Source organism: Leucoraja erinacea, chromosome 2, assembly GCF_028641065.1.
Source record: "Leucoraja erinacea ecotype New England chromosome 2, Leri_hhj_1, whole genome shotgun sequence".
Classification (NCBI taxonomy): Eukaryota; Metazoa; Chordata; class Chondrichthyes; order Rajiformes; family Rajidae; genus Leucoraja; species Leucoraja erinaceus.
In genome coordinates, this window is record NC_073378.1 from 18,664,170 (window position 1) to 18,690,372 (window position 26,203).

The 26,203-nt window shown below is 44.5% G+C and overlaps 1 protein-coding gene across 4 annotated transcripts in view; it reads left to right on the top strand.

The window, feature by feature from the left end:
- LOC129707346 (rho GTPase-activating protein 21-like) overlaps positions 1-26,203 on the top strand; it is a 159,119-nt gene that overhangs the window by 508 nt on the left and 132,408 nt on the right. For 3 of the 4 annotated variants that reach the window (XM_055652324.1, XM_055652314.1, XM_055652340.1), the window contains exon 2: positions 951-1,179. In XM_055652324.1, coding sequence (XP_055508299.1) covers positions 1,096-1,179 — 84 coding nt within the window. In that variant the 5' untranslated portion in view covers positions 951-1,095. Of the gene's footprint in view, positions 1-12; positions 63-950; positions 1,180-26,203 lie in introns of those variants that run through there. The other variant, XM_055652332.1, reaches the window with a different exon arrangement.

Below are 26,203 nucleotides of genomic sequence, written 5' to 3' on the forward strand. Positions count from 1 at the left end.
CCCCCCCCCCCCCTACACGGGAGAGGAGGCTGTGCACCGAGACAGCACATTGTTACACGAAGGTACAACAGAAATCCTGGAGAACCATCTATGGAGCGAAGGGAATATCCGACCCTTCTTCGGAGTTTCGTCCCGAAACGTCGCCTATTCCCTTCGCTCCACAGACGCTGCTGCACCCGCTGAGTTTCTCCAGCATCTTTGTGTCTACCTTCGATGTTCCAGCATCTGCAGTTCCTTCTTGAACAGATTGTTATACGACTGACTCTGTGCTTCAGTGGACAACTGATGGGTGGCGGGGACAGATAGATGGAAAGGGCACACAGCTTGGGATGTGAAAATCCGGCTCTGTTGAAGATCTTGTGCAGGAGGACGGTGATTCCTCCCTCCCCCAATCTCGGAGCTGGCACATAGAATATAACATAAGCGTGGGAGACACTTGCAGGTTTTATATTTACATATCGCATCCTCTGTGAAATTAACTCGGGTGAATAATGACAGAGAACCACCCACAACAAATGTACATGGGGGGGGGGGGGGGGGGTACATACAGTTAAGATTTTCTTGCAAGGCTGCATCTGAACCATCTTCCTTTTTGTAAATCAGCCACTTTTTGTTCAAGGGATCTTTGTGTTTTTCAGTTCTGGGTGGGGAACGCACGTATCCGAGTGTTGTGAGAGAATAGGAGGAGAAAATGAGTGACTGGGCTTTGGAAGGTGTTTGTAGCACAGCTTCTGTAGGAAAGGCTATCAAACAGGGACAATATATATGTATTCCCCCTAAGCAAAGGAGGCGTTTCCTCGTTGAATGGAATGGGATTTGAGTTCCTGCCGGGAGGATTGAGTTTGAGTCGCAATATTATATGATTGCTATTTCTTAAGGCGAGCTGTAAATATCGTATAACTTCTATATTTGCGACAAACTGACAGTGTATGTTTTTTTTTTAATTTCAGATCGTTTCAGAAACGATGAAGAACGGGTAGATTGTCGATTATCATCTGGGCTGCTTTTTTGTTGTTGCTGTTCATGGATTTTTCAACGTACCGAGCCAAGGGAGTGTTCTCCTGATCTGGATTCGCTTTAAATTGGAATGAAATAATGGCGACACGTAGGTCCTGTCCAAGTGAAGAGGAAGATGGAGATGTAAATGGAAAAAAACGCCCAAATGCTGGGGAGGACGAGGTATGACTAAGATTAGATGTCATGTCATTTTTTAAAATAAATGTAAATATAGTAATGTTGAGCGTTCATTGCTTTCACACTCGGCTCAATGCGAAAGGATCAGCAATTGCTTTTGTGCCTTTTGATTTACCATGTGTCATCTTGTCGTGTTGGGCGCACTGCCCGCCAGGCTCAACAGATTATGCTCCAGGGGTTTAGCAAGGGCTTGTGTATTATAGGTTAAGCTTCTCCGCGTAAATTGTGTCAACTGTTAATTTTAACGGATAGGTTGATTTGCAAGGAGAGGAGAGTTCCCGGAGCCCTGTTTCACCAAGTGTACAAGTGCATTCGAAAACATTGATCTATTTAATATTTGAATATGTGTTGCAGCGATAAGTTTAACAAAATACTAATTTTCAGGATGCATTTGTAAATTGGCTCTACATTGATGATGGTAGCAACAAAAGCTTTTTTTTTCAAATACCGGTTAAGTAAAGCGATCAGAAAATCCGTTGTTGGAATGACGAGTGAATTTAAGGCAAACCATGATTGAAATTGTGTGTGCTTCATTTGTTTTGGTTGATAAATTAACACAGAACCCAGAAAGATTCTAGTGACTGTTTATTGTTAATTGCTTTTCATTTTTAAGGGTACAGTTAGTTTGTTGACTACGTTAATGTGTGAGGTTTGTAAAATTTTACATCAGTAAAGTTTGTGTAACCGTGAGACATTGATAATTGGAAGTTGGAACTTTGTATGATGGACATATTTTACAATCGCAGTACTGCAGCCAAAGTTCTAAAAGATCATGCAAGCCTGCAAACATAATAGGCTGAGAATGTAAAACAAAACAAATACTGGAAGCACTTAACTGGCCAGGCACATCTGTGTCGAGAGAAATTGATAATATTCCATCTCCTCCCACCTGTCACCTCCCATCCCCCCGCCCTCGGGCTCCTCCTCCCCTTTTTCCTTCCTTCTCCCCTCCCACCATCAGTCTGAAGAAGGGTTTCGGCCGGAAACGTCGCCTGTTTTCTTCGCTCCATAGATGCTGCTGCACCCGCTGAGTTTCTCCAGCAATTATGTGTACCTTTGATAATATTCCATGTTGTTTATTTCTTTGAAGCTATGAATATATTCTGGTGGTCAATAATTTCTGCCTAACTTAAGAGGCTGCTCAATAGTCCTGATGAAGAGGCTGTGGAATTGCTAAGGTGTACAGCGTTTGATGTAATTCCCTGATCTCCATTCTCAACAAATGAAACTGTGGCACTTGCATTTCACAGCATACAAACTAGCCAAATAATGTATAGTACCAAGAAGCCATAAATGCATTTTGCATCTCTGTTAATATTAGTAGGATGATTATCTTGTCCGAAATCAAACTACTGGAAAAAATCAGTGGGCCAAGCAACATCTGTACTGCTTGACCCACTCCTTGACCTGCTCAGATCCTCCAGCAGTTTGTTTTTGCTCCGGTTTCTAGCATCTGCCATCTCTTGTGTCTCTGTTTTTGTCAAGACGGTCTCTGCTGTTAGATGTTTTAATGATGTAAAATAATACATCTCAAGTATGTGAATGCACATACACCTGCTAAACTTTTAATTTGTGTCAAGTTTGTAGGAATTTTGTTTGTGCTTTCTTGGAATTTTTTTCCAATTTTCAAATTGTTTTCCTGAACACATTAATTATTCTTTGCTCTATAGAAGATATGGCATCAAGGCGGGGCATTTGAGATTATGAGTCTATTGTATCATAGCGAGGACGTTTTCAGATCAAACACTTGGGTGCATTGGTCTGTACATTTTTCTGACTTGCATAAAGTCAGAAAAGTCATGTCCAGACCAATACTCCTCAGTTTTTTACCTGAAAAATGTCCTCGCTATGATACATGAGGACATCAACCGCTTTTTGAATGTGGAGAGAATTTTGTCTTGTAACACCCATTCAGGCAATGTGTACCAGAGTTCTGTTATTTTAATCACATTCCACTGCAAGTCTCTCTGAATTTTGAGGTTGACATATTTTGCAGTGGCTAACAACATATCATTTTATGCTTCATGATTTATTGGCATGTATTGGAAAACCTATTGCCTGTAAAACTAAAAGAATGCATCAAATACAAAAACGATACTTTTAAGATAAGTTTTTAAGAAGGAACTGCAGATGCTGGAAATATCGAAGGTAGATAAAAATGCTAGAGAAACTCAGCGGGTGAGGCAGCATCTATGGAGCAAAGGAAAAGATGGTGTTTCTGGTCGAGACCCTTCTTCAGAGGGTTTGCACTCTGGCTTATGATGATTAAAAGATGTACTGGCATTGGAGGCAGTCCAAATGAGAGTCACCGGGCTACTTTTTGGCATGTGAATGTTGATCTATCATAAATGGCTAAGAAATTATGTTTGTCTTTGGTAGAGATAAGAAGAATGAGAGTTGAAGACAATGAAACATTAAAGATCCTTTATGGGACGTCATAATGTTTCACTGGTGGGAGAGTATCAAATGAGAGGACATTAGTAGCTTACAACAATGATTAGGGGCAGTCATTTATAACTGAGTTGCATAGCAACTTCTCACAGAGGGTGGTGAATCTCTGGAATTCTCTTCCCTGGAGGGTTGTGGATGCTAGGTCATTGGTTATAATTAAAGAAGTAAATAATTTTTTGAAAGATCAGGGAATTGAGGGCTAAGTGAAACTAGTACAGAAGAGAAAATGGGTGAAAGACAGATCTGCTATGATCATATTGAATAGCAGGGTATGCTTGAGGGGCTGATTGGTGTAATCCTCAACCTATATATTTTTTTACATTCTTAACATTGTTGGTATTGTATTGGATAGAGCGGTTTGGGATGTTTTAAGAGAACAAGATCATTTCAGTCCGTCCATTTTAAAACTGGAAAGGTATAGCATTTTTTGTTTACAATATTGGTAAATTATGAGTTGCACAACCTGTGTCAAGAGTTTTAAATTATTTCACCCTTGGAAGATTTATTTTCCATATTTCAGTTCTTGTGTGATAATTTTGCTTTTTCTTTCAAATTCCAAAAGATTTTTAAAAGCATGTAATGTATTTTTGTAGTGGTAACTGTTTTCACTGTACAGAGTTTGAAGTGAGGGATAGAATTAATGAGGTTTAAGTAGATTATTGGGGGTGATTTGACTGAATTTGTGGAATGTTAACATTTAAAGTGGCATCAGTTCTGGTAGCTTTCTTAAAAGGAATTTGTTCAAATATGTGTAAGATATCCTTGTACTTGGCATGCACTTAAGGTACTCAATTGATAAGGTACTTATCAATTAATTACATAGCACTTTGGACTTAAGTATGCACAGTTTGTGGTAGCCCGAATAGTAACACTATGCTATAAAGGACATCATATATTGAAGCAATAACAAGTGTTCATTTTTTTAGATGGATTGCACGTGTATTAAAATGAATGCAATGGAACTGAATTGATTAAAAAAATAATTTAACTCTTGTTTGAAAGTCAATAATGAATACCAATACATTTATTAACCTGAGAACTTCTGTTGGCATCAACTTGTCCCTGATAGCAATTAGTAAATGAAAGTTGGTTTAAAAATTGTTCGAATTGCTCAAATTCAAAATCACTGGAAGAATGATATAGTTTTTTGAATGCATTTCATTTAATTGGCTTTTATTGCCCATGAAATGATACTCCCTGTTGTCATTTGTGTTTTGAAATAAATTTCTCTTTCAAGACTCTGTTCTTTAAGGTCAAATTCCAATTACTTTCTGAAACGGTTCTCCCATCAGTCGAAGTAGTCCTTTTGTACTGTTCTGGCAACCTCAGTGCTTGAAGTTGTCGCTCATTAACCTTTATTTACACTGAAGGAACAAAACTTTTGCTACCACTGCTCTGGTCCTTCTCCTCTCCTCAGGCACCTGAAATAAACTACTCCTAAGAATGTAATATTTGTGTTACTAACACCAAAACCTTTTATGTTACATCTATGGAAATTAACACGGGTGTCTTAAAATACCACTGTTAATAATCTTTTTCAGTACTTTTTTTCTCGTAATGCTGGTGTATATATAGAACATAAAACAGTACAGTACAGGAACAGGCTCTTCAACATAGAAACATAGAAAATAGGTGCAGGAGTAGGCCCTTCAAGCCTGCACCGCCATTCAATATGATCATGGCTGATCATCCAACTCAGTATCCTGTACCTGCCTTCTCTCCATACCCCCTGATCCCTTTAGCCACAAGGGCCACATCTAACTCCCTCTTAAATATAGCCAATGAACTGGCCTCGACTACCTTCTGTGGCAGAGAATTCCAGAGATTCACCACTCTGTGTGAAAAATGTTTTTCTCATCTCGGTCCTAAAAGATTTCCCCCCTTATCCTTAAACTGTGACCCCTTGTTCTGGACTTCCCCAACATCGGGAACAATCTTCCTGCATCTAGCCTGTCCAACCCCTTAAGAATTTTGTACGTTTCTATAAGATTCCCCCCTCAATCTTCTAAATTCTAGCGAGTACAAGCCAAGTCTATCCAGTCTTTCTTCATATGAAAGTCCTGACATCCCAGGAATCAGTCTGGTGAACCTTCTCTGTACTCCCTCTATGGCAAGAATGTCTTCAGATTAGGAGACCAAAACTGTGCGCAATACTCCAGGTGTGGTCTCACCAAGACCCTGTCAACCCAAGATGACTGTGCCAAATGTAATACAAACTTAAACGTACCTACTCCAAATGTATGTAATCCATATCCACACATTAATTTGCCTGTGTAAAAGCCTCTTAAATTAAACTATCATATTTAGTTCCACCACCCCAGGCAGCACCATCCAGACACCTACACCTCTATGTTTTTTTCAAATGTCCTGTGAACTTTGCCATAAACCTCAACTTAAAGCTATTCCGTCTAGTCTTTGATATTTCCACCCTGGGAAAAGGTTCTGGCTATCTACCCTCTCTATGCTTCTAACAATTTTATAAACTGCTATCCAATCTTCCCTCAATCTCAGACGCTCCTGAGGAAACAATCCAAGTTTGCCAAAGAATAAACAATCTGAAGAAGGGTTCTGACCTGAAACGTCACCCGTCGTTTTTCTCCAGAGATGTTGCCTGACCCGCTTAGTTACTCCAGTACTTTGTGTCTATCTTCGGTATAAACCAGCACCTGCCATTCCTTTCTATACATCCAAGCTTGTGCACCCTCTCCTTGGAGCTAATGCTCTCTAATCCAGACAGCATCATGGCAAACCACTTCTGCATCCTCAACAAAGCTGCCACATCTTTCCTGCAATGGGGTGGTCAGAACTGCACTGTTTTCCGAACTCCGCTTAACCAACGTTTTTTAAAGCTGCAGAATGACTTTCTGATTCTTGCATTCAACGCCCTGACCGATAATGGAAAGCATATTGCATGTCTTAACCACTTTACCTACCGTGTTTGTCACTTTCAGAATGCTGTGTACTTGTACCACCAAGATCTTCCTACATCAATGCTGTCCTACTAGTAAATGTATATATTCCCCTTTAGATTTGACCTCCCAAAATGCAACATCTCACACTTGCTTAGATTAACCTCGATCTGCCATTTCTCCACTTGTATCTGTAACGTATCTATATCCTGCTGTATGCTTTGGCAGCCATCCTCACTGTCCACAACTACACCAAATTCTGTATCTTCTGCAAACCTACAAACCAACCCATCTACATGTTTGTTCACGTCATTTGTATATAACAGCACAGATCCCCGCGCAACGCCGCTGGTCATGGATTTTCAGACCGTATATCTTTTAATCTGGATTGGCCTATGATGAAAATTCAGAGGGCGTACACACATCTGGACATCCCTGATGCATCTGTAAGAATTACATTCTTTGACTTCTCTAGCGCTTTTAACACAATTCAGCCTCGACTGCTAGGGGAGAAGATGGAGAAGATGAAGGTGGATCCATTAATGGTACTGTGGTGTTTGGATTACCTTTTCCTCAGACCACAGTATGTGCACCTACAGAACAATGTCTCAAGCACCATCATGAGCAGCACGGGGGCTCCACAAGGAACTGTGCTGGCTCCATTCCTGTTTACCATCTACACAGCGGATTGTCAATATAACACCAACAGCTGCTTTTTGCAGAAATTTTCAGATGACACAGCTGTTGTAGGCCTCATCAAAGGGGGCAATGAGGAGGAGTATAGAGACACAATTAACATCTTTGTGGAGTGGAGTGCACACAATAATCTCCATCTCAACACCAAAAAAACGAAGGAGATAGTTGTGGATTTCAGGAGGGGGAGGAGGAGGACTCAACCAACACCAATCACCATCAGGGGCACTGAGGTGGAGGTGGTCGCCAACCACAGGTACCTTGGTGTGCAGCTTGACAGTGAGCTGGACTGGAAGAGTCATATGGAGGCGGTGTACAGGAAGGGACAAAGTAGACTGTATTTTTTAAGGAGGCTAAAGTCATTTAATATCTGTCAACCCCTACTGTGCAGTGTCTACCATTCAGTGGTGGCCAGTGCTCTGTTTTTTGCTGTGGCCTGTTGGGGAGAAGGCGCCCGAATAGCGGACCAAAACAGACTGGATAAGCTGATCAGGAAGGCCGGCTCAGTGGTTGGGGCAGAGCAACTAACGGTCAAGCAGGTGGCAGAGGCCAGAACTCTGAAAAAACTAGGCTCAATAATGACCAACCCCACTCACCCACTCCACGCCCTGAAGGTGATCAAGTGCAGCATCTTCAGTCAGAGACTGATTGCACCAATGTGCAAAACGGAGAGACATAGGAAGTCTTGTATACCAGCTGCTATAAGGTTTTATAATGCACAAAAATTTTAACTTATTATGTATTGAAGATATCTGTTGAAATGTGTGGTGTTATGTCTGTCTTGAAGCTGTTGTGGCACTGTAATTTCCTGTAAAGGATTATTAAAGGTTATTCTATTCTATTCTCTGAACTTGTCAAATGTTTTGCTACTCCAACTTTCGGGGGGAGGGATGGGGAGTGGGGGGGAGAGAAAGTAGGGGAGGGAGAGGGCAGACTTGGACTCAGCGAGCGGGTGGCGCAGACACTGGGTGGGCGGGGCCGACTGCGGGCGGCGGGCCTCGGGGGCGCTCAGGACCTCGGAAGACCTCTGAAGCCCTTGAAAGCCCAACCAAATTACTGCGTGTTCAGTGGCTTCAATCCAGAGCCGGGGAAGGGAGGGTGGCTGGGCTGCGGGTCGATTGAGAGCGGGCGGCCACCAAAATCACTGCGAGTTGGGGGGGGGGGGTTGATGTAACTCGCAGTGCGTGGAAAACATAACGGCCGCCGCCGCAATGTTCCAGAACTTCAAGGAGCCCAGCAGAGCGCGCAGCACGACCTGAGCAGCAGTTTAAAAACGCTAAGTGACAAATTTAAAGTAGTGAAAGTTAAGAAGCCAAGAAGTACAGAATACAGAACGGGTGACGTCACTCTCAGCGAGAGCAGAGGCATGTAGATCCATTGTGACAGCGCGAGCAGAGGCAGGACAGGCAGAGCCATTGTGACGTCATCTGTGAGACCATCTTGTTTATTTACAAAGTTATTTCAAATTTTTGAACATTTTCATAAATAGCTCGGTAAATAGTGCAAATTTTCAGAGGAGGTGATTTTTGACATCATGCGTAAATCTCTATCGGAATATGTAAACAATTCACCGTTCGTGCGTCGTGTTTTCGAGGGGATGCGAATCACAGACGAACAATAAACACACACACGCATCCAAGATCAGAGTTTTATAAGTATAGAGATATCTCTGAATCTGGTGCGTGATGCAGATTTTCCATATCACCAGAACACAAAAAAGTGTCTGCCCATGTAAGAAATGGCAAGTGCCTCTGTTATTGCAAGAGATTTGAGCCCTTGTAGTTATATAGTATGTGTGACCTTTGATCATTTCAAATTTCATTCAGTTGGTGATGACAGGTTTTTGGAATTTTGTTTGAATTAAATACATTAATGTTTGGCTGTTTTGATAATGAAGTGATTCAATAAGTTTTCTAAATTAAACAGAGGAAGGTTAATTCATTGCTAGAACCACAGTAACTGTTCCCTTATTACCTGACCTTTTGAAATTAAATTACGAATGTCTTTTTGTCGTAGGCTACTTATTTTTGCATGCACTGTTGATCAGGGAGAATAATTGTTGCCAATATGTCTCTAACATCTTTCCAGTTATATTTAATGATTTAATGCTTTTACATTGTCTTTAAATATATGTGGTTACTTGTGATTTGCAGTGGGGGGTGTGTTCTCTTTTTTATTTGAGTTTGATAGAAAGAAAATTATTGAAATTTCTGGTGCTTGCATATGTATTCATATGGGCCTGTCCCACTAAGGCGACTTTTTAGGCGACTGCAGGAGACTATGCGGTCGCCACATGTTCGCGGGTGGTTGCTGGGGAGTCGCCTTCGTGGTTTTGATGAGTTCCCGCATTCCGGGAAATAGTTGCGGGCTCATTATGGTCGCCGCAAATTTTTGAACATGTTAAAAAGTTAGCGGCGAACAGAGTAGCGATAATTCTTGCGCCGTAGGTGGGTCGCCAGGAGGGCCTAGCGGGTCGCCAGGATGTCGAAGGTTCTTGTAGGTTGTAGCCGGTGCTGATCGGTGATTTTCATTGGCTCATTGGGAGAAAAAAAACTTAAGCAGTAGGTTTCAGAATCAAGGATAACCAACTGGTAATCTTAAATGTCTGCCGAGCTTCACAGACGTGCATCTCTGGCTTCTTAAAAGTTGTCTTCACTCATTTCTCCCCCTCCCCCCCCCCCCACTCTTTTAAAGGACTTGCGTGACCCTTCCCTTACACTGCTTTCACCGTCTTAATTACAGCGCCAACCTTCCTGTTCATCGCGGTGTGTGTCTGTATCACATTGACTTTGCACCGTGTGAATTTCACTCACACAGACCCCGGGGTCGGAGCTACAACGGCCCCCCCCCCCCCCCCCCCCCACTTGCCTTGCCCTGTCCCCCGCCTGCATAACGGGCTGGTGAAGGAAGCGATGTATGTGTGTGTTCCACTCTAACAGTCTCCGTTCAAGTCGCCGGTTTTTCTGGCAACTGCCACTTGACAGTCGCTGGTAGTCACCTGAAAATTCGCCTAAGTGGGACAAGCCCATTAGTAAACTCGTACTTTGGTGGATTCAGTGGAGACGAAGACATGGAAATTATATCAACTGAGCGAAACATCTAAAGTGCAATGACAAATACATTTAGATTTTATCTTTATTTTCATTATTTCTATTAAATTTTGCCATAGTTAAATTATTACTAAAATGAAATTTGCCTCCTTTTCTGAGTGTACGGGTGGCAAAGGTCAAATTATTTTATGGACCTTTACAGCTATATTTCATGGGCACTAACAAATATCACTTATAACATTTATTATATCAGATTATGAACCACTTGTTTCTGTTTATCATTGGGTATTTAAAAAATCATGTAAATCTGCATCAGCCACCAGCTTCTTGGGCTACTACAGAGTTCATTTAATATATTTATCAACAATTATATTCTGCTGGATGCATGTTTCTTTTCCAATAATTTGGAGAGTGTATTTTTTCTCGAATTGTGCTCTTCTCTCCCTCCCATCAGAGACCGATCCACATCAAGCCCAGAATTTCATTTGTGGTTCTGTATAGCCCAATTATGGTCTTCACCCTTCTGGAAAATGTTTCCACAGTTCAAAAGAAGTTTGCATCCTGATGTCCTGGTTACTAATTAACTCATTGTTTATATTAAAAATGTACAGTAAAAGTCAGACAATCCTTTACGCTCTTGTGACTTGGGTTAATCATATAAATACCACCAAATGTTTTAAATATATTATGCAGTCAGTGATCCAGATAACTTTAAAGGTTAAAAGGGAGAGGTCCAAGGAGAGAGAATTGTTTTCATGAAGTCCGGAGGTCTGTGACCAGTGACGTGCCTCAGCGTTTGGTGCTTGTCCCATTGCTGTTTGTCATCTATATCAATGATTTAGATCAGAAAGTACAAGTCACAATAATCAAGTTTTCAGATGACATTAAAGTGGGTGTAATTGGAGATAGTGAAGATGGTTATCAAAGAGTGCAGCAGGATCTTGATCGATTGGCCAGGTGGCCTGAGGAATAGTTGATGGAATTTAATATTGAGCAATGTGAGGTTTTGGGAAGTCTAGCATTGGGAGGACCCACACAGTTAATGGTAAGGCTCTGGTGAATGCTGTAGAAGAGAGAGATCTAGGACTGCAGGTACATAGTTCATTGGAAGTGGCATTATCGGCAGATCTTCTACCTTTTGTCTTCACTGACGTTTGTCCAACCATCTGTCTATCCAACCCCACCCCCTCAACTGTATCCACCTAGCATTCACCAGGCTTTGTCCTGCTCCTCCTCTCTTCCAGCATTCTTGCCCCTCACCACAGTCAGTCTGAAGAAGGATCGGATCCGAAACGCGTCTTATCCGTATTTTCCAGCTGCCTGACCCACTGAGTTACTCCACGTCTTTGTGTCTGCAGGTTCTGAGTTCTTGAGTCTGCAAGGTTAGACAAGATGTTGGATACTGTGTTCTTTAAGTCGTAAAGAGAATGTAAATCAAGTCGTAATGGGAAAGATAAATATTATTTAACATGGCTGCAATTATTTTCTTCGTTTTTTACTTGTGTAGAAGGGGCTGCATTTTCTCTGGCCACAACCAGATTTTCTGAAGACACTTCATATCTGAAGAGTTTGTACTCTGATATGGCATCAGAGAACGGTTGTGCTATTGGTGATTAGCTGCGGGTTGCACATTGGTGCTGCATGGTAATGTGCTTGTGAAGAGCATTGATGTGTTAGTCCGAGCTTTGAGCTTTATTTATGGGGATCCCTATGGTCCTGTGGGGAAAGGGCGTATTCACAGTGTGACAGTTTGCATTCTAGTAACACACAAAGGAATTTATAATGGAAGTTGACTGCATGCAGATGTAAAATGGCTCAATGTACATAGATTCAGTTCTTGTACATTGTGTTTTGGTTCTCACAGATTCTAAACCTACATGCTCTTTTATCTCCTTGCTAATGGTTTATTTTTAATTCCAACAGAATTAAATGAGAATGTAATATAACTGCTCTGCCTTCTGATATTAATTTAGGAAAGAGAAAGGGACTAAAGGGGAATAAAGAACACCATAAGAAAGGAAAGGAAAATTACCGAATTGGAAGAGTGAAGTGGAAGCACATAGAAAAGTAGTTGCGCGCAGAGGAGAGTGAAAATGGAACTATGAGATGCGTACCATAGATGTAGTAGCAGATAATAAGGATGTAACTCAACAACATTATTTTGACAGATTGAAATGAATGCTAATTGGAAGCTACCCACATTTAAAAAATGTAAAATAGAATGAAAATTGACTACATCATAGCAAGTAGGAATGAAGCCCTGCACATCTAAAGTTGACATGATTACCATGGCAGGGTTCTGTAAAGTATCTCAGTATGTCAATCAATATTGAGGTTTTATTTATGTGTACGCTTCCTGGATGACATTTGCTGTTATGTGCTTCTACATTGATATATTATTTCTGCTATTAAATATCAAGATGATTTTGCTAGCTTCTCGGGTCTGTAAAGTGGTAAATTTGTCCAAAAGCAAAAATATTGCAGATGCTAATGATAACGCACAATGATGGTAACGCAGAAATGATTTTTTTTTAAATTTCAGTTTGCCTTTATAATTTAAACACTGGAATAAAGTGAATGTAATTTGAAGGCTTAAAAACTCTAAAAGTAACAAAACAGTAAATGGGTAGGATGGGGCTGGTTGGAGGATAGATATCGAGCAGAGCACGACACCACCTGAGATTACAAAGCCTTGCCACCATCCACAAGACACTGTGGAAGGGTGTTGAAAATCTTTTCAGTTGTCTGGTTAAGGGCAGCTCCAATAACACTCAAGAAGCTTAACACTATTTAGGACAAAGCAACTAGCTTGGCTGACTCCCCACCAATCACTCTACACTAGACTTGCTCTGTTGCCAGTATATAATGCACTGCAGTGATTTGCCCGAGGTAGTCTGACAGGATCTCCTGAAAGTACAACCTCATGAACGACAAAGGACAGTGACAGCAGGTGCATGGGAATGCCAACCCATGCAAGTTCCCTTCCAAGTTGTGCATCATGCTGATTTGGAAATGGGTTGTCAGTTCTTCTTCATTGTTTGGTCCAAATATTGGAATTCACTACCCAGCAGTGCTGTGGGAGTATCGTCGCCAGATACTGGTTCAAGAAGCTGGCTCATTATCACTTTCATAAAGGTTTTTGGGGGTGGGCAATAAATACCCGGCTTGCGAAAGATGCTTGGATCTTTAACATAACTTAACATAACTTTAACATAATCTTTAACATGGTGTTTAGACGATAACCTCTCCCTCAATGTCAACAAGATGAAGGAGATAGTTATCGACCTCAGGAAGCATGGTGGAGTTTATGCCCCAGTCAGCAACAATGGTGCCGAAGTGGAGACGGATGGGAGCTTCAAGTTCCTTGAATATTACCAATGATCTGCCATGGACCAACCACATTGATGCGGTACCTATCCAAAGCCTCTGCTTCCTGAGGAGACTGAGGAAATTTGGCACATGTCAAGTGACTTGGAGTCATACTGCATGGAAACGGGCCCTTTGGCCCAACTTGCCCACACCGACCAACATGTCCCATCTGCCTGCCTTTGGCCCATATCATCCCTCTAAACTTATCCTATACATTGATGTAAATGATTCTTAAAAGTTGTGATAGTACTTGCCTCGTATACCTCCTCCGGAAGCTCAATCCATGCATTCACACCAAGGTGTAAAAAAATAGTTATCCCTCTGGTTCCTATTAAATCTTCCCCACTCACCACGAAACCTATGTCCTCTGGTTCTTGATTCCCTCACTCTGGGAAGGAGACTCTGTGTTTACCTGATCGATTCTCATGATTTTGCACACATCTATAAGACCACCCTTCATCCCTGGTGCTTCAAGGAATAAAGTCCGAGTCTGTTCAACCTCTCCCTACAGCTCAGGCCCTCGCGTCTTGGCAACATCCTTGTAAATCTTCTCTGAACCCTTTCCAGCTTGACAGCATCTTTCCTATAACATGGTGCCCGGAACTGAACACAATACTCTAAATGTGGCCTCGCTGTTTGCTGATGACACTGTGGTGGTGGGCCTGATCTCAGACAATGATGAGAGGGCCTACCGGGAGGAGGTGGCTGATCTAGCACTCTGGTGCCAGGAGAACAGCCTCCTCTTGAACATCAAAAAAAACGAAGGAGCTGATCATGGACTTTAGGAGGGCACATCATCCGAGGACGTACACTCCATTGAGTATAAATGGGGATCCTGTGGATAGGGTGAACTGTTTTAAATATCTGGGAGTCCACATCTCTGAGGATATGACATGGTCATCACACGCCTCTACCACTCTGGTGAGTAAGGCAAGGCAGCGCCTTTCCCCCTCAGGCAACCCCTAAAATTCAGTGTCCCGAGGATCCTCCAGTGCTTCTATGCAGCGGCGGTGGAAAGCATCTTGTCTGGGAACATTACCATCTGGTTCGGGAACTGCCCTGCCAAGGTCAAGAAGGCCATGCAGAGAGTAGTGCGTTCGGCCGAACCCACCCTGGGAACTTCACTCATCCCCCTGCAGGAACTAGAAAACAGGAGGTGCAACTCCAGAGCAAACACATTCATGAGAGACCTCTTCCACCCCAGCAACGGACTGTTCCAGCCGCTACGGTCAGGCAAACGCCTCCGTTGCCACGCAGTGAGAACGGAGAGGTTGAGAAGGAGTTTCTTCCCAGAGGCAATGCAGACTGTAAACGCCTTTCTCACCAGGGACTATTTTGTTGAACATCCTTCCTATTATTTATTATGTAAAATAAATGTGTGTTATGATTGTGTTTATAACAGCTTTTGGATCTTCCTCGAGCATTAACTTTCATTGCACCGCACATCTCGTATGTGTAATACAAATAAACTTGACTTGACGACAATGCATTATACAACTGCAACATGACCTCCCAACTTCTATACTCAATATTCTGACTGATGAAGGCCAATGTGCCAAAATCCTTTGTGACCACCCTATCTACCTGTGACGCCACTTTCAAGATACAATGTACCCGCACTCCTAGATCTCTTTGTCCTACAACACTCCCCAAAACCTTACCATTCACTGTGTAGGTTCTGCCCATGTTAGGCTTCCCAATTTGCAACACCTCACATTTCTCAATAATAAATTTCATCAACCATCCCTCAGCCCACCTGCCCAACCGATCAAGATCCTGCTCCAATTATTGAGAAGCAGCTTCACTATCTATTATATCACCCAACCATGTATGATCTCCTCCAAATCATTGATGTAGATGACAAACAGCAATGGGGCCCAGCACTGAACCCTGAAGCACACCACTATTCATTGGCCTCCAGTCTGGAAAAAACCTTGTACCATCGCCCTCTACTTCCTTCTATGAAGCCAATTTTCTATCGATTCAGCTATCTCTGCTTTGATCCCGTGCTCTTACCTTCGAGAGCAGCCTACCATGCGGAACTTTTTGAATGCCTTGCTGAAAACCATATATGCAACGTTTACAGCTCTACTTTCTGCAAAAAAACCTCAATCAGATTTGTGAGACACAACGTCCCACGTACATGCTGACTATACCATATCAGCTCTTGTTCATATAAATGCATGTATATCTTATCCTTCTCTAATAACTTTCCGACAACAGATGTTAGGCTCACTGGCCTATATCTCCCAGGCTTTTCCCTGCAGCCTATCTTGAATAGAGGCACAACATTTGCCACCCTCCAGTCTTCTGCCACCTCACCTGTATTTATTGACAATTCAAGGTCTGGCTACCTTCATAAGCATCAGGACCTTCAGCACCACTTTGACCATCATACTGACTGCTCTCAAGACACTTCCATTGATTGCTGCAAGTTTCCTAGTCCTCGTGTCTTTCTCCACGGTAAAAACAGAGAAATACTCATTGAGGACTTTGCTCTTCTCCTGTGGCTTCACGCAGACGTTGACCACTTTGATTCCTGAGGGGTCCCACTCTCTCTGGTCACCCTTTTTCTCTTTATGTATTTATAAAATGTATTGCGATTATCCTTAATGCTACCTGCCAGAGCTATCTCCTGTTCCCTTTTTGCTCTCCTGTTTCCCTTTTTTTAGCCTGCTCCTTAATTCCCTAAACTCCTTCAGGGATATACTTGATCTCAGCTGCTTATACCTGTTACATGCTTCCTCCTTACTCTTGACCAGAGCCTTAATTTCTCTAGTCATCGAAGCTTCCTTATGCTCGCCTACCTTGCCCTTCACTCTAATAGGAATGTGCATGTTCTGGACTCCTGTCAGCACACTTTTAAAAACATCCTACATCCCTGACGTTCCATTTCCTTCAAAATTCTTTCTCCAATAAACTTGAGCGAGTTCCTATTTCATACCCTCAAAGTTGGCCTTGCCCTAATTTAGAATTTTAGCTCATGGTCCCGTCTTGCTCTATCTATTATACTTGAGTTTGTACTGATTATCAAATTGAAAAGCATGCAAATCAAAGTTTTTCACTGTACCTCAGTACACATGACAATAATAAACAAACCCATCCCTGAAAATGAATAAATGAAAGTTAATAAATGACAACTGATGTTCAGATCATAAATGACTGAAGAGTATGTTGTGGGGTGGTTATGTTCCATGAAAGTGGTCATTGTTGTGAATTTTTTTTTGTGTGTAAATGATGTGGCTTCACATTATCTGCACATATGTCAGAAATACAATGTGAGAAAATGTCATAATGGAATAAATATTAAGAAAAGTTCATGATACAACAAATATTGAAGTAATCAAAATTGGCCCAAAACTGAGTAGGGAATGCATTCTTTGAAATTATTACTCTTCAGGGAATACTTTGTGCTTAATCATAGAGCCTTTATTTTAACACGTTTCTGTTCAGCTCCATGGTCCTTGATAACTTTTTGCATTATGATGTCTTACTCTGCTGAACGGTGGCTTTGAAGCTTTTATTTCTCAGCCTCTCACAAACCTTGTTACTCAGCACCTAACTTTCACACCCTCCACTCCCCTCTCTGAATCTGTGCTATCCTCTGGATTGTTACAGTATTTTGAATGGAAATGTCGAGAAAGTTTTTTTTTGCAATCTTCATGCGTTAGTGAATCTCACACCCTAGCTTAGTAATTTTCTGAGTTGGAGACAATCCTGCAGATGTTTGTACAGGCCATTCCTGCAGTCCATAAACTCTTATACTGCAGTCTATGTTTAAGAGACACTTACACCCACTTAAATAGACGAGGCATGGGGAATTACAGTTTTAAAGCAGTTAGAATTATAGTAAACGAGACCAAGGGGGACCCGTTGGGTCCCGTCCCCTCAATGCGCGGTTGCGGGGGGGGGGGCTGCGGCTGGGGCAAAAAGTTAACATAATTGTAATTAGCCGAAGGGCCCCATGTCTGTGCTATATTACTCTTAACTCAGTAAAATCAAAACAAATTTTGATCAGCAAAAGGCCTGACTAAAGCCCGAGGAATCACTTAAAACTGATTAGAAATTGATGAGGAAGGTGTCAGTCTTGGTCTCTGATTTACGGAAACTGGCTGTTTGGCCCAACGTGTCATTGCGGACCAAGTTGCATAGCGAGTTAATTCCATATGACTTCCCTATTCCTGTAGCTGACTGAGTATCTTTTAAATGTCATAATTGATTCTGCCTCTACCACTTCCTCTGGCAGCTTGTTGCATATATGCACCAGCCTCTTTGTGTAAAATGTTGCCCTTTGGATCACTTAAAAAATTTCCCTCCAGTCAACTAGTTACATCTTCCTATCTCCACCTCCTTCTGCTCTCAGCAGAGGCCACATCCTCTGCTCATCACTCATCCCTTCTAATCCAAATCACCTCCCCTCTCCCAGGTACATTCCCCAGCAACCACAGGTGATGCAATACCACCTCCCTTGCCTCCATCCAGAGATCCCAGCAATCTTTCCAAATGAGAATGAGGTTCACTGCTATAACCCACATTTAGCACTCCCAATGTACCCTTATTTACATCCGTGAGACAAGGCGATAGTTTCGCCAAACAACTATGCTCAGCCAGGGCCTGGTTGTCTGCTGGTTACTGACCATTTTAATTCCCCTTCCCATTTCCATGCCAACATTTCTGTCCTGGGCTCCTTCCATGGCCAGAATGATGCAAACTGGAATAACAACAATTCCTATTCTGCTTGGGACGCCTCCAACCTAATGGTATGAACACCAAGTTCTCCAATTTAAATAATACACTCACCATCTTGATCCTCTCTCTTTTCATGTCCTAATGGTATGGGCTCCAATTTAAATAATACACCATCATCTTGCTCAGAATGATGCCCCCCCCCCCCCCCCCCCACGTCTATGCACACACATTTATCCTACTATCCTGTTCCTCTTTCACCTCTCCTTTCCCTTCCACCTTTATCCCTTCGGCCCTGTTTCAACGCTCACTGCTCTTCTTGTCTGACACCCTTTTGGCTCCTTTTCATCTCTCCCCTTTGACACTTACTTTACCAAAAAAAACCTCTTCACCTGTTTCCACCTATCCCTCTCTTTCCAGCATTCCCCCCCCCCCCCCCCCCCCATTATTACAATCAGTCTGAAGAAGAGTCAACAAACCAAAATGTTGGTTCCACAAGTTTTCCTCCGCAGATGCTCCATGACCTGCTGAGTTACTTCAGCATTTTGGCTTTGTTCAAATGTATGCCTGTAGTTTTAGACTCCCCTATTGTGACGAAAATGTTGTAGCTATTTCACCATATGTAAACCACGCATGATCTACCACTACAAGATTACCCCCAAGGAATAGAGACCTAGTCTTTCTAGCCTCTCCTAATTCAAACCCTCCAGACCAGACAATATCCTCAATTCTTTTTTTACACCCTTTTCAGTTCAATTATACTGTTTTTGGATGGATGAACTGGAATACACGGCTTCCCTTGTTGATGTTCTTATCGGTTAGTTGGATCAATGTTTCATTGAAAGTAGTCGTGCTGTATTGTTGCCATACTTTTTTGCTACTGAGTCAGACAAAGTTGGTAGAAAAGCAAAGGAAATAAAAAGAAAGGTCTAAAAGCAAAGTGGTGATGAATGAAAGGGACCAATTACAGAGATGATAGACTAAAAATAAAATTATGATAGAAGTAAAAGATAGGACTAAGGAAAGCATACACGTTGATGCTGACTAGAAATATAAAACCAATTTAAAATAATTTAACTTTATTTCCCCAAAATACCTATGTGCATCATTTCTAAAACAAAGGTACAGGATCAGATTAGAAAGTTAACTAGTGGCGAGCTCTGATGAAATCTATATTGTATCAATAATTTCATTGAAGAACATCACAAGAATTAGCTTTGATACCTGATTACATTTGAGGTCATTGGTGACCAGATATACCAGTTTTACTCTGGGTATTTATTTGCAGTATTACATATACTTTTGTAGTTTCCTGAGCCAAATAACTAACTGGAGGCTATTCATTTGTGAATACAGATCAAAATGTTAGTGTTTTATTTTTGTGATAGGTTGCTTTTATTACTATTTCCATTTGAGCACTCAAAGGACTAAAGTACCAAAAGCAAAATAATTTCCATGTTTTGAAGAGTCCAGGTCAGCTCTTGTGCCGTTCAGAAATCATTGCTTGTGTTGCAATCGGTTGATCTACTCTGCATTGTTTAATTCTTGATGTTTCTCGGGTGAACTGAAGATGGGGGGAACCCGAATGAATTACTTGGATCGTGTTCTTGCCCCTGTTGCAAATAATATCATAAATTTTGATTTTGTTTTAACATTGAGACTTTTGATATTTTAAAGTGTTCAGATATACAACTAATATTAAAGCTGGAGTTATAAAATGAAGGAGCCCCATTAATTGGCAATCCACAGACTTGGATTGACAGACAGCTGCTTTATTGTGAATCTGGATATTTACAGCCAATGTCTAGCATTAATTTGCATACATTTGCATTAGATATGCATTTTCCTTGATTATATCTTAATACTTCTGTTACTCAACAGATGGAAATCCATATTAATATGTATAACATTTTAAGCTGTGGCTTTAAAATGAAATTTTAGAAACCACTAGACCAAGTGGGACCCATTGGTTCCCATCCCCTCAATGCGCAGTTGAGGGGGGGGGGGGGGGCCCGTGGCCCGTCACACACACACACACACACACACACACACACACACACACGCACGCACACACACACACACACACACACACACACACACACACACACACACAATCTCCCCTCCCCCATGGATATTATATTAATATTATTAATTTGCTCCTTTTCCCCTATCCCCCGCTTTATCCACTCCTGCCTAGCCCCCCAACTGCGCAGGCGCGCTAGAGGGGGGAGGAGGGTAGAGAGGGAGGGTAGAGGGAGTTGGTAGAGGGAGGGTGGGGGGAGTAGGGGTAGGGTGGGGGGTGGGAGATTGGGAGGGGGGGGGGGGGGGGTTGGCGTCACATGGGAGGGCCAGTTCCTGAACGCAATACTCCACCACTCATCCATAGGTCCCAATACACACCACTCCCAAGAGAGTGGGGAGGGCAGAGAGGGATGGGGGCTGAGAGGGAGAGGGGAGGGGGGGTTAGAGAGGGGAGGTGGAGGGGGTTAGAGAGGGAGGGGGTTAGAGAGGGAGAGGGTAGAGAACGAGGGGGAAGGGGTAGAGAGGGAGGTGGAGAGGGAGATGGAGGAGAGTAGAGAGATGTCGAGAGATGGCGGCGCTGCCTTAGCAACTGCGGCTCGCCTGCAGTCCGTCTGTTTTTTTTTTGTTGTTGTTCTTTTGTCCTGTTTTAGTTAATCTTTGGTTTATTAGGTTGTGTATTGTGTGGGTTGGGGGGAGAAACATGTTTTTGGTTCAAGATTCAAGATAGATTTAATTGCCACATGTGCCAGATGGCACAGTGAAATGAAATTCCCATACAGCCATACAATAAAAATAAAAATAAAGAACACAACACACTATAGAATTTAACATAAAACATCCCCACACAGCAGAATCAAAATTTCCCACAGTGGGAAGGCACCAAAGTCAGTCTCTTCCTCCACTGTTCCCCGTGGTCAGGGCCTCCCCAAGCCCTCCGCAGTTGCAGCTACGGGCGGCCTGATGTCCAGGACCGCTCGCCGGGGTGATACAAGTCTGACGTCTCTTCCTTCGCCCCCCGACTTTTCTTGTCGTATCCCCCGTCTCTGTCTCCGCCGAGTCCTAAAAGCGGAGCTGGCGGCCACTGAGCTGGGGCAGCGTTCCAGCGGCAGCGGTCCGACTCCGGAGCTGCGATGTTCCGACAGCAGTGGAGATCCGGCCTCGGAGCTGGGGCAGTGGCAGCGGCCACCCGGCCTCAGAGCTGGGGCAGCGGCCACCTGGCAGCGGCCACCACCCGGCCTCGGAGCTGGGGCAGCGGCCACCTGGCCTCGGAGCTGGGGCAGCGGCAGCGGCCACCCGGCCTCGGAGCTGGGGCAGCGGCAGCGGCCACCCGGCCTCGGAGCTGGGGCAGCGGCAGCGGCCACCCGGCCTCAGCGGCAACCTGGCCTCGGAGCTGGGGCAGTGGCAGCGGCCACCCGGCCTCGGTGCTGGGGCAGTGGCAGCGGCCACCCGGCCTCGGAGCTGGGGCAGCGGCAGCGGCCACCCGACCTCAGAGCTGGGGCTGGGGCAGCGGCAGTGGCAGCGGCAGCGGCCACCCGACCTCAGAGCTGGGGCTGGGGCAGCGGCAGTGGCAGCGGCAGCGGCCACCCGGCCTCGGAGCTGGGGGGCAGCGGCCACCCGGCCCAGCTGGGGGCCGGCCACCTGGCCTCGGAGCTGGGGCAGTGGCAGCGGCCACCCGGCCTCGGAGCTGGGGCAGCGGGGGCAGCGGCAGCGGCCACCCGGCCTCGGAGCTGGGGCAGCGGCCACCTGGCCTCGGAGCTGGGGCAGTGACAGCGGCCACCCGGCCTCGGAGCTGGGGCAGCGGCAGCGGCCCCCCGGCCTCGGAGCTGGGGCAGCGGCAGCGGCCACCCGGCCTCGGAGCTGGGGCAGCGGCAGCGGCAGCGGTGACCTGGCCTCGGAGCTGGGGCAGTGGCAGCGGCCACCTGGCCTCGGAGCTGGGGCAGTGGCCACCTGGCCTCGGAGCTGGGGCAGCGGCAGCGGCCACCCGGCCTCGGAGCTGGGGCAGCGGCCACCTGGCCTCGGAGCTGGGGCAGTGGCCATCTGGCCTCGGAGCTGGGGCAGCGGCCACCTGGCCTCGGAGCTGGGGCAGCGGCCACCTAGCCTCGGAGCTGGGGCAGTGGCAGCGGCCACCCGGCCTCGGAGCTGGGGCAGCGGCCACCTGGCCTAGGAGCTGGGGCAGCGGCAGTGGCCACCCGGCCTTGCAGATCACAAGTTGCGGACCTGTTCTCCGGAGCTCCCGCAACAACAGCTGCGTCCGCTGGACTGGAAGGCCGCAGCTTCCGCAGCTTTGACCACCCCGGGCCGCGGAGTTGAACCGGCCCGTTCGTGGAGCTCAAATTCAGCCGCGGGACTGACATTACTTACCATCGCCTGGCGGGGACACAACATCTGAAGCCTGGATCGCCTCGGCGCAGAGGGAGAATAAGAAGGGATGAGACAAAGACTTAAGACTTTTGCCTTCCATCACAGTGAGGAGGTGCCTGGTGAACTCACTGTGGTGGATGTTAATTTGTGTTTATTGTGTGTTTTTGTCATTTTGTACTATATGTAGGACTGCAAGGCAACAAAATTTCGTTCAGACCATAAGGTCTGAAAGACAATAAAGGCTACTTTGAATTAGAGAGGGAGGGTACAGGGAGAGGGGCAGAGACCCGTCCCCCTCTCCCCCTCTCCCCCGCTACAATATCCTGTTGTGTTGCAGCAAATGCAAGTATTTCATTGTCCTATCTGGGACACATGGCAATAACTCTCTTGACTAGACTTGACTCATTCCCATTCCCTGCCGCAGCACCTACCCAGGTCGTAGAGCAGCGCCTGGGCCTGGAACTCGGCCTGGTTCTCGTACTCAGCCCGGACCTGGCTGTAGACTTCAGCCATCAGCTCGGCCGCCGCATGGTCTCCAGTTCAGGCCCCGACTTAATCTCCGGGCAGTCCCCGACTTCATCACTGGGCTAGTCCCTGACCCCGGCTCGTCCTTGGTTCCACCTGCGGCTTTTTTTTTGGCGCCGATCGCGGCCCCATCCCAAGCCCCGAGCTCGGCCCTCACTCCAGCTCCAGGCTGTGGTCCAGCCTAGGCCCAGTCACCGGGCTCGGCCTGCGGCAGCAGCCTCCCCGCCAGGCAGCGGGCGGGCGTCGACCCGAGGACCCGACTTGCGACTGGATTGAATTTTTTGTGGTTTGAGGCCCCTCCTGCGCGTGTCCCGTTCTGACGTCAGTCGTTTTTTTGTGTGTTTGGAGTGCATGAGTGCCCCTGCCGAGCGGAGTGTCCCGTTGTGCCTTAGGGGTTGATTGTGACGTCAGTCGGAATTATTTTCTTCTAAATGAGAATGTTGAAAACTAATATTTTGAAGCTGTTTTTAAAAGGTTGGTAATTTGTTAAATATAGGTTGAAATGCGACGGGAAGATATGTATCCGATCGGCAGAGAAAATGTGAGTAGCATGTGTGAAAATGGGAAGGCTGTGGCCAAGAGTTTGGAAGAAGATACAAATTAAGGAGATTAAAAGAAAGCCAACACAACCCTGGCTCACACAGACATTTAGAATGTTAAAATCAAAGGGAAAAATTTTAGTATATTTTATCAGAAACATTCACTCTGTCTCCCAGCCTCTTCACCCATTCCTCTCCCAGCCAATCTTAAATGTAACATTTTCTTTCTTCCTCAGTTCTGATGAAGGTTTTTGATCTGAAATGTAATGTTTTCTCTTTCTACAGATGTTGCTCATCCTGCTGAGTGTTTCCAATATTTTCTGTGTTTATTTCTTTCTCATATATTGTTGATATCTTTTTTATGAAAGTCATGTGGCGATGGCTTTTTTGCTGACTGTATAAAAGTATAAGCCTCCCTGACTTTTCCAAATTGAGGTCATTACACAAAAGATTGGAATTGTGGTTCTTCTTTGTGCTATCTTCAACACTTGAATGCAGACTTTGTGGCTTTGCAGTACTTAAAGTTAAATAGACAGAGAAGTCAAAGTGGTGTTCTTTGGGGATCAGTGTTGGGACCACTGTGGTTCGCCATTAAATAAGTTCTTCCACTCCCTGTCCAATTTAATAGTAAAAGTTTTTTTTTCTCAGTTCTGACAAAAGGCCTTTGACTAGAATGTAAACACTTTCTTATTCTGCAGGTATTATCTAACCTGTTAAGTATTTGCAGCATGAAGCAGCTGAAGATGGTAGGGCTGCACAACGTCTGAATAAGATCATCTCTCAGCCTCCTGCACAACATGGAATAAAGTCCTAGCCTGCCTGCCCAATTCTCCCTAAAGGTCAGGCTCTTGAGTCCTGACAATGTCATTGTAAATCATCTCTGACCAAGACTGATCAGTACACAACAAGTGAGCCTCACCAATGTGTTGTACAACTGCAACATAACATCTCAACTTCTATACTGAATTCACCGATGAAGGCCAATGTTCCAAATCTTTCTTTCATTACCGTATCTATCTGTGATTCACCATCCACTTTGGTTTAATTTCCCAAAATGCAACACTTCACACTTATCTGATTTAAACTCTTAGCCATTTCCTCTGGCCACTTGCTCAGCTGATCAACTATACCTTGGATGTGACCACCCTGTGGGCAGCATAGTTGTGTAGCTGGTAAAGCTGCTGCCTCACAACGCCAGAGACCCGAGTTTGATCCTGATTTCAGATGGTGTCTGTCTGGCGGTTGCATGTTCTCCCTGTGACTGCATGGGTTTCCTCCAGATGCTCCAGTTTCCTCCCATATCCCAAAGATATGAGGGTTTGGAGGTTAATTGGCTTCTGTAAAATTGCCCCTAATCTGCCAGGAGTGGATGAGAAAGTGGGATAAAGTAGAACTAATGTGAAACATAGAAAATAGGTGCAGGAGTAGGCCATTCGGCCCTTCGAGCCAACACCGCCATTCAATGTGATCATGGCTGATCATCCCCAATCAGTACCCCATTCCTGCCTTTTCCCCATATCCCCTGACTCCGCTATTTTTAAGAGCTCTATCTAGCTCTCTCTTGAAAGCATCCAGAGAACCTGCCTCCACCGCCCTCTGAGGCAGAGGGCGGTAGAGGCAGGTACCGCCCACAGACTCGCTACTCTCTGTAAGGAAAAAAATCTTCCTCGTCTCCGTTCTAAATGGCTTACTCCTAATTCTTAAACTGTGGCCCCTGGTTCTGGACTCCCTCAACATCGGGAACATGTTTCCTGCCTCTAGCGTGTCCAAACCCTTAACAATCTTATATGTTTCAATGAGATGCCCTCTCATCCTTCTAAACTCCAGAGTGTACAAGCCCAGCTGCTCCATTCTCTCAGCATATGACAGTCCCACCATCCCGGGAATTAACCTTGTAAACCTATGCGGCACTCCCTCAATAACAAAAATGTCCTTCCACAAATTAGGGGACCATAACTGCACACCATACTCCAGGTGTGGTCTCACTAGGGCTCTGTACAACTGCAGAAGGACCTCTTTGCTCCTATATTCGATTCCTCTTGTTATAAAGGCCAACATGCCATTCGCTTTCTTCACTGCTTGCTGCACCTGCATACTTACTTTCATAGACTGATGTACAAGGACCCCCAGACCCCGTTGTACTTCCCCTTTTCCCAACTTGACGCCATTTAGATAGTAATCTGTAGATAGTATTTTTAGATAGTAATAATTAGATAGGATTCAATATGGTCATGGCTGATCATCCAAAATCAGTACCCCGTTCCGGCTTTTTCCCCATATCCTTTGATTCCCTTTGCCCTAAGAGATAAATCTATCTCTCTTGAAAACACCCAATGAATTGGCCTCCACTGCCTTCTTGGCAGAGAATTCCACAGATTCACAACTCTGTATTTCCTCAACTCAG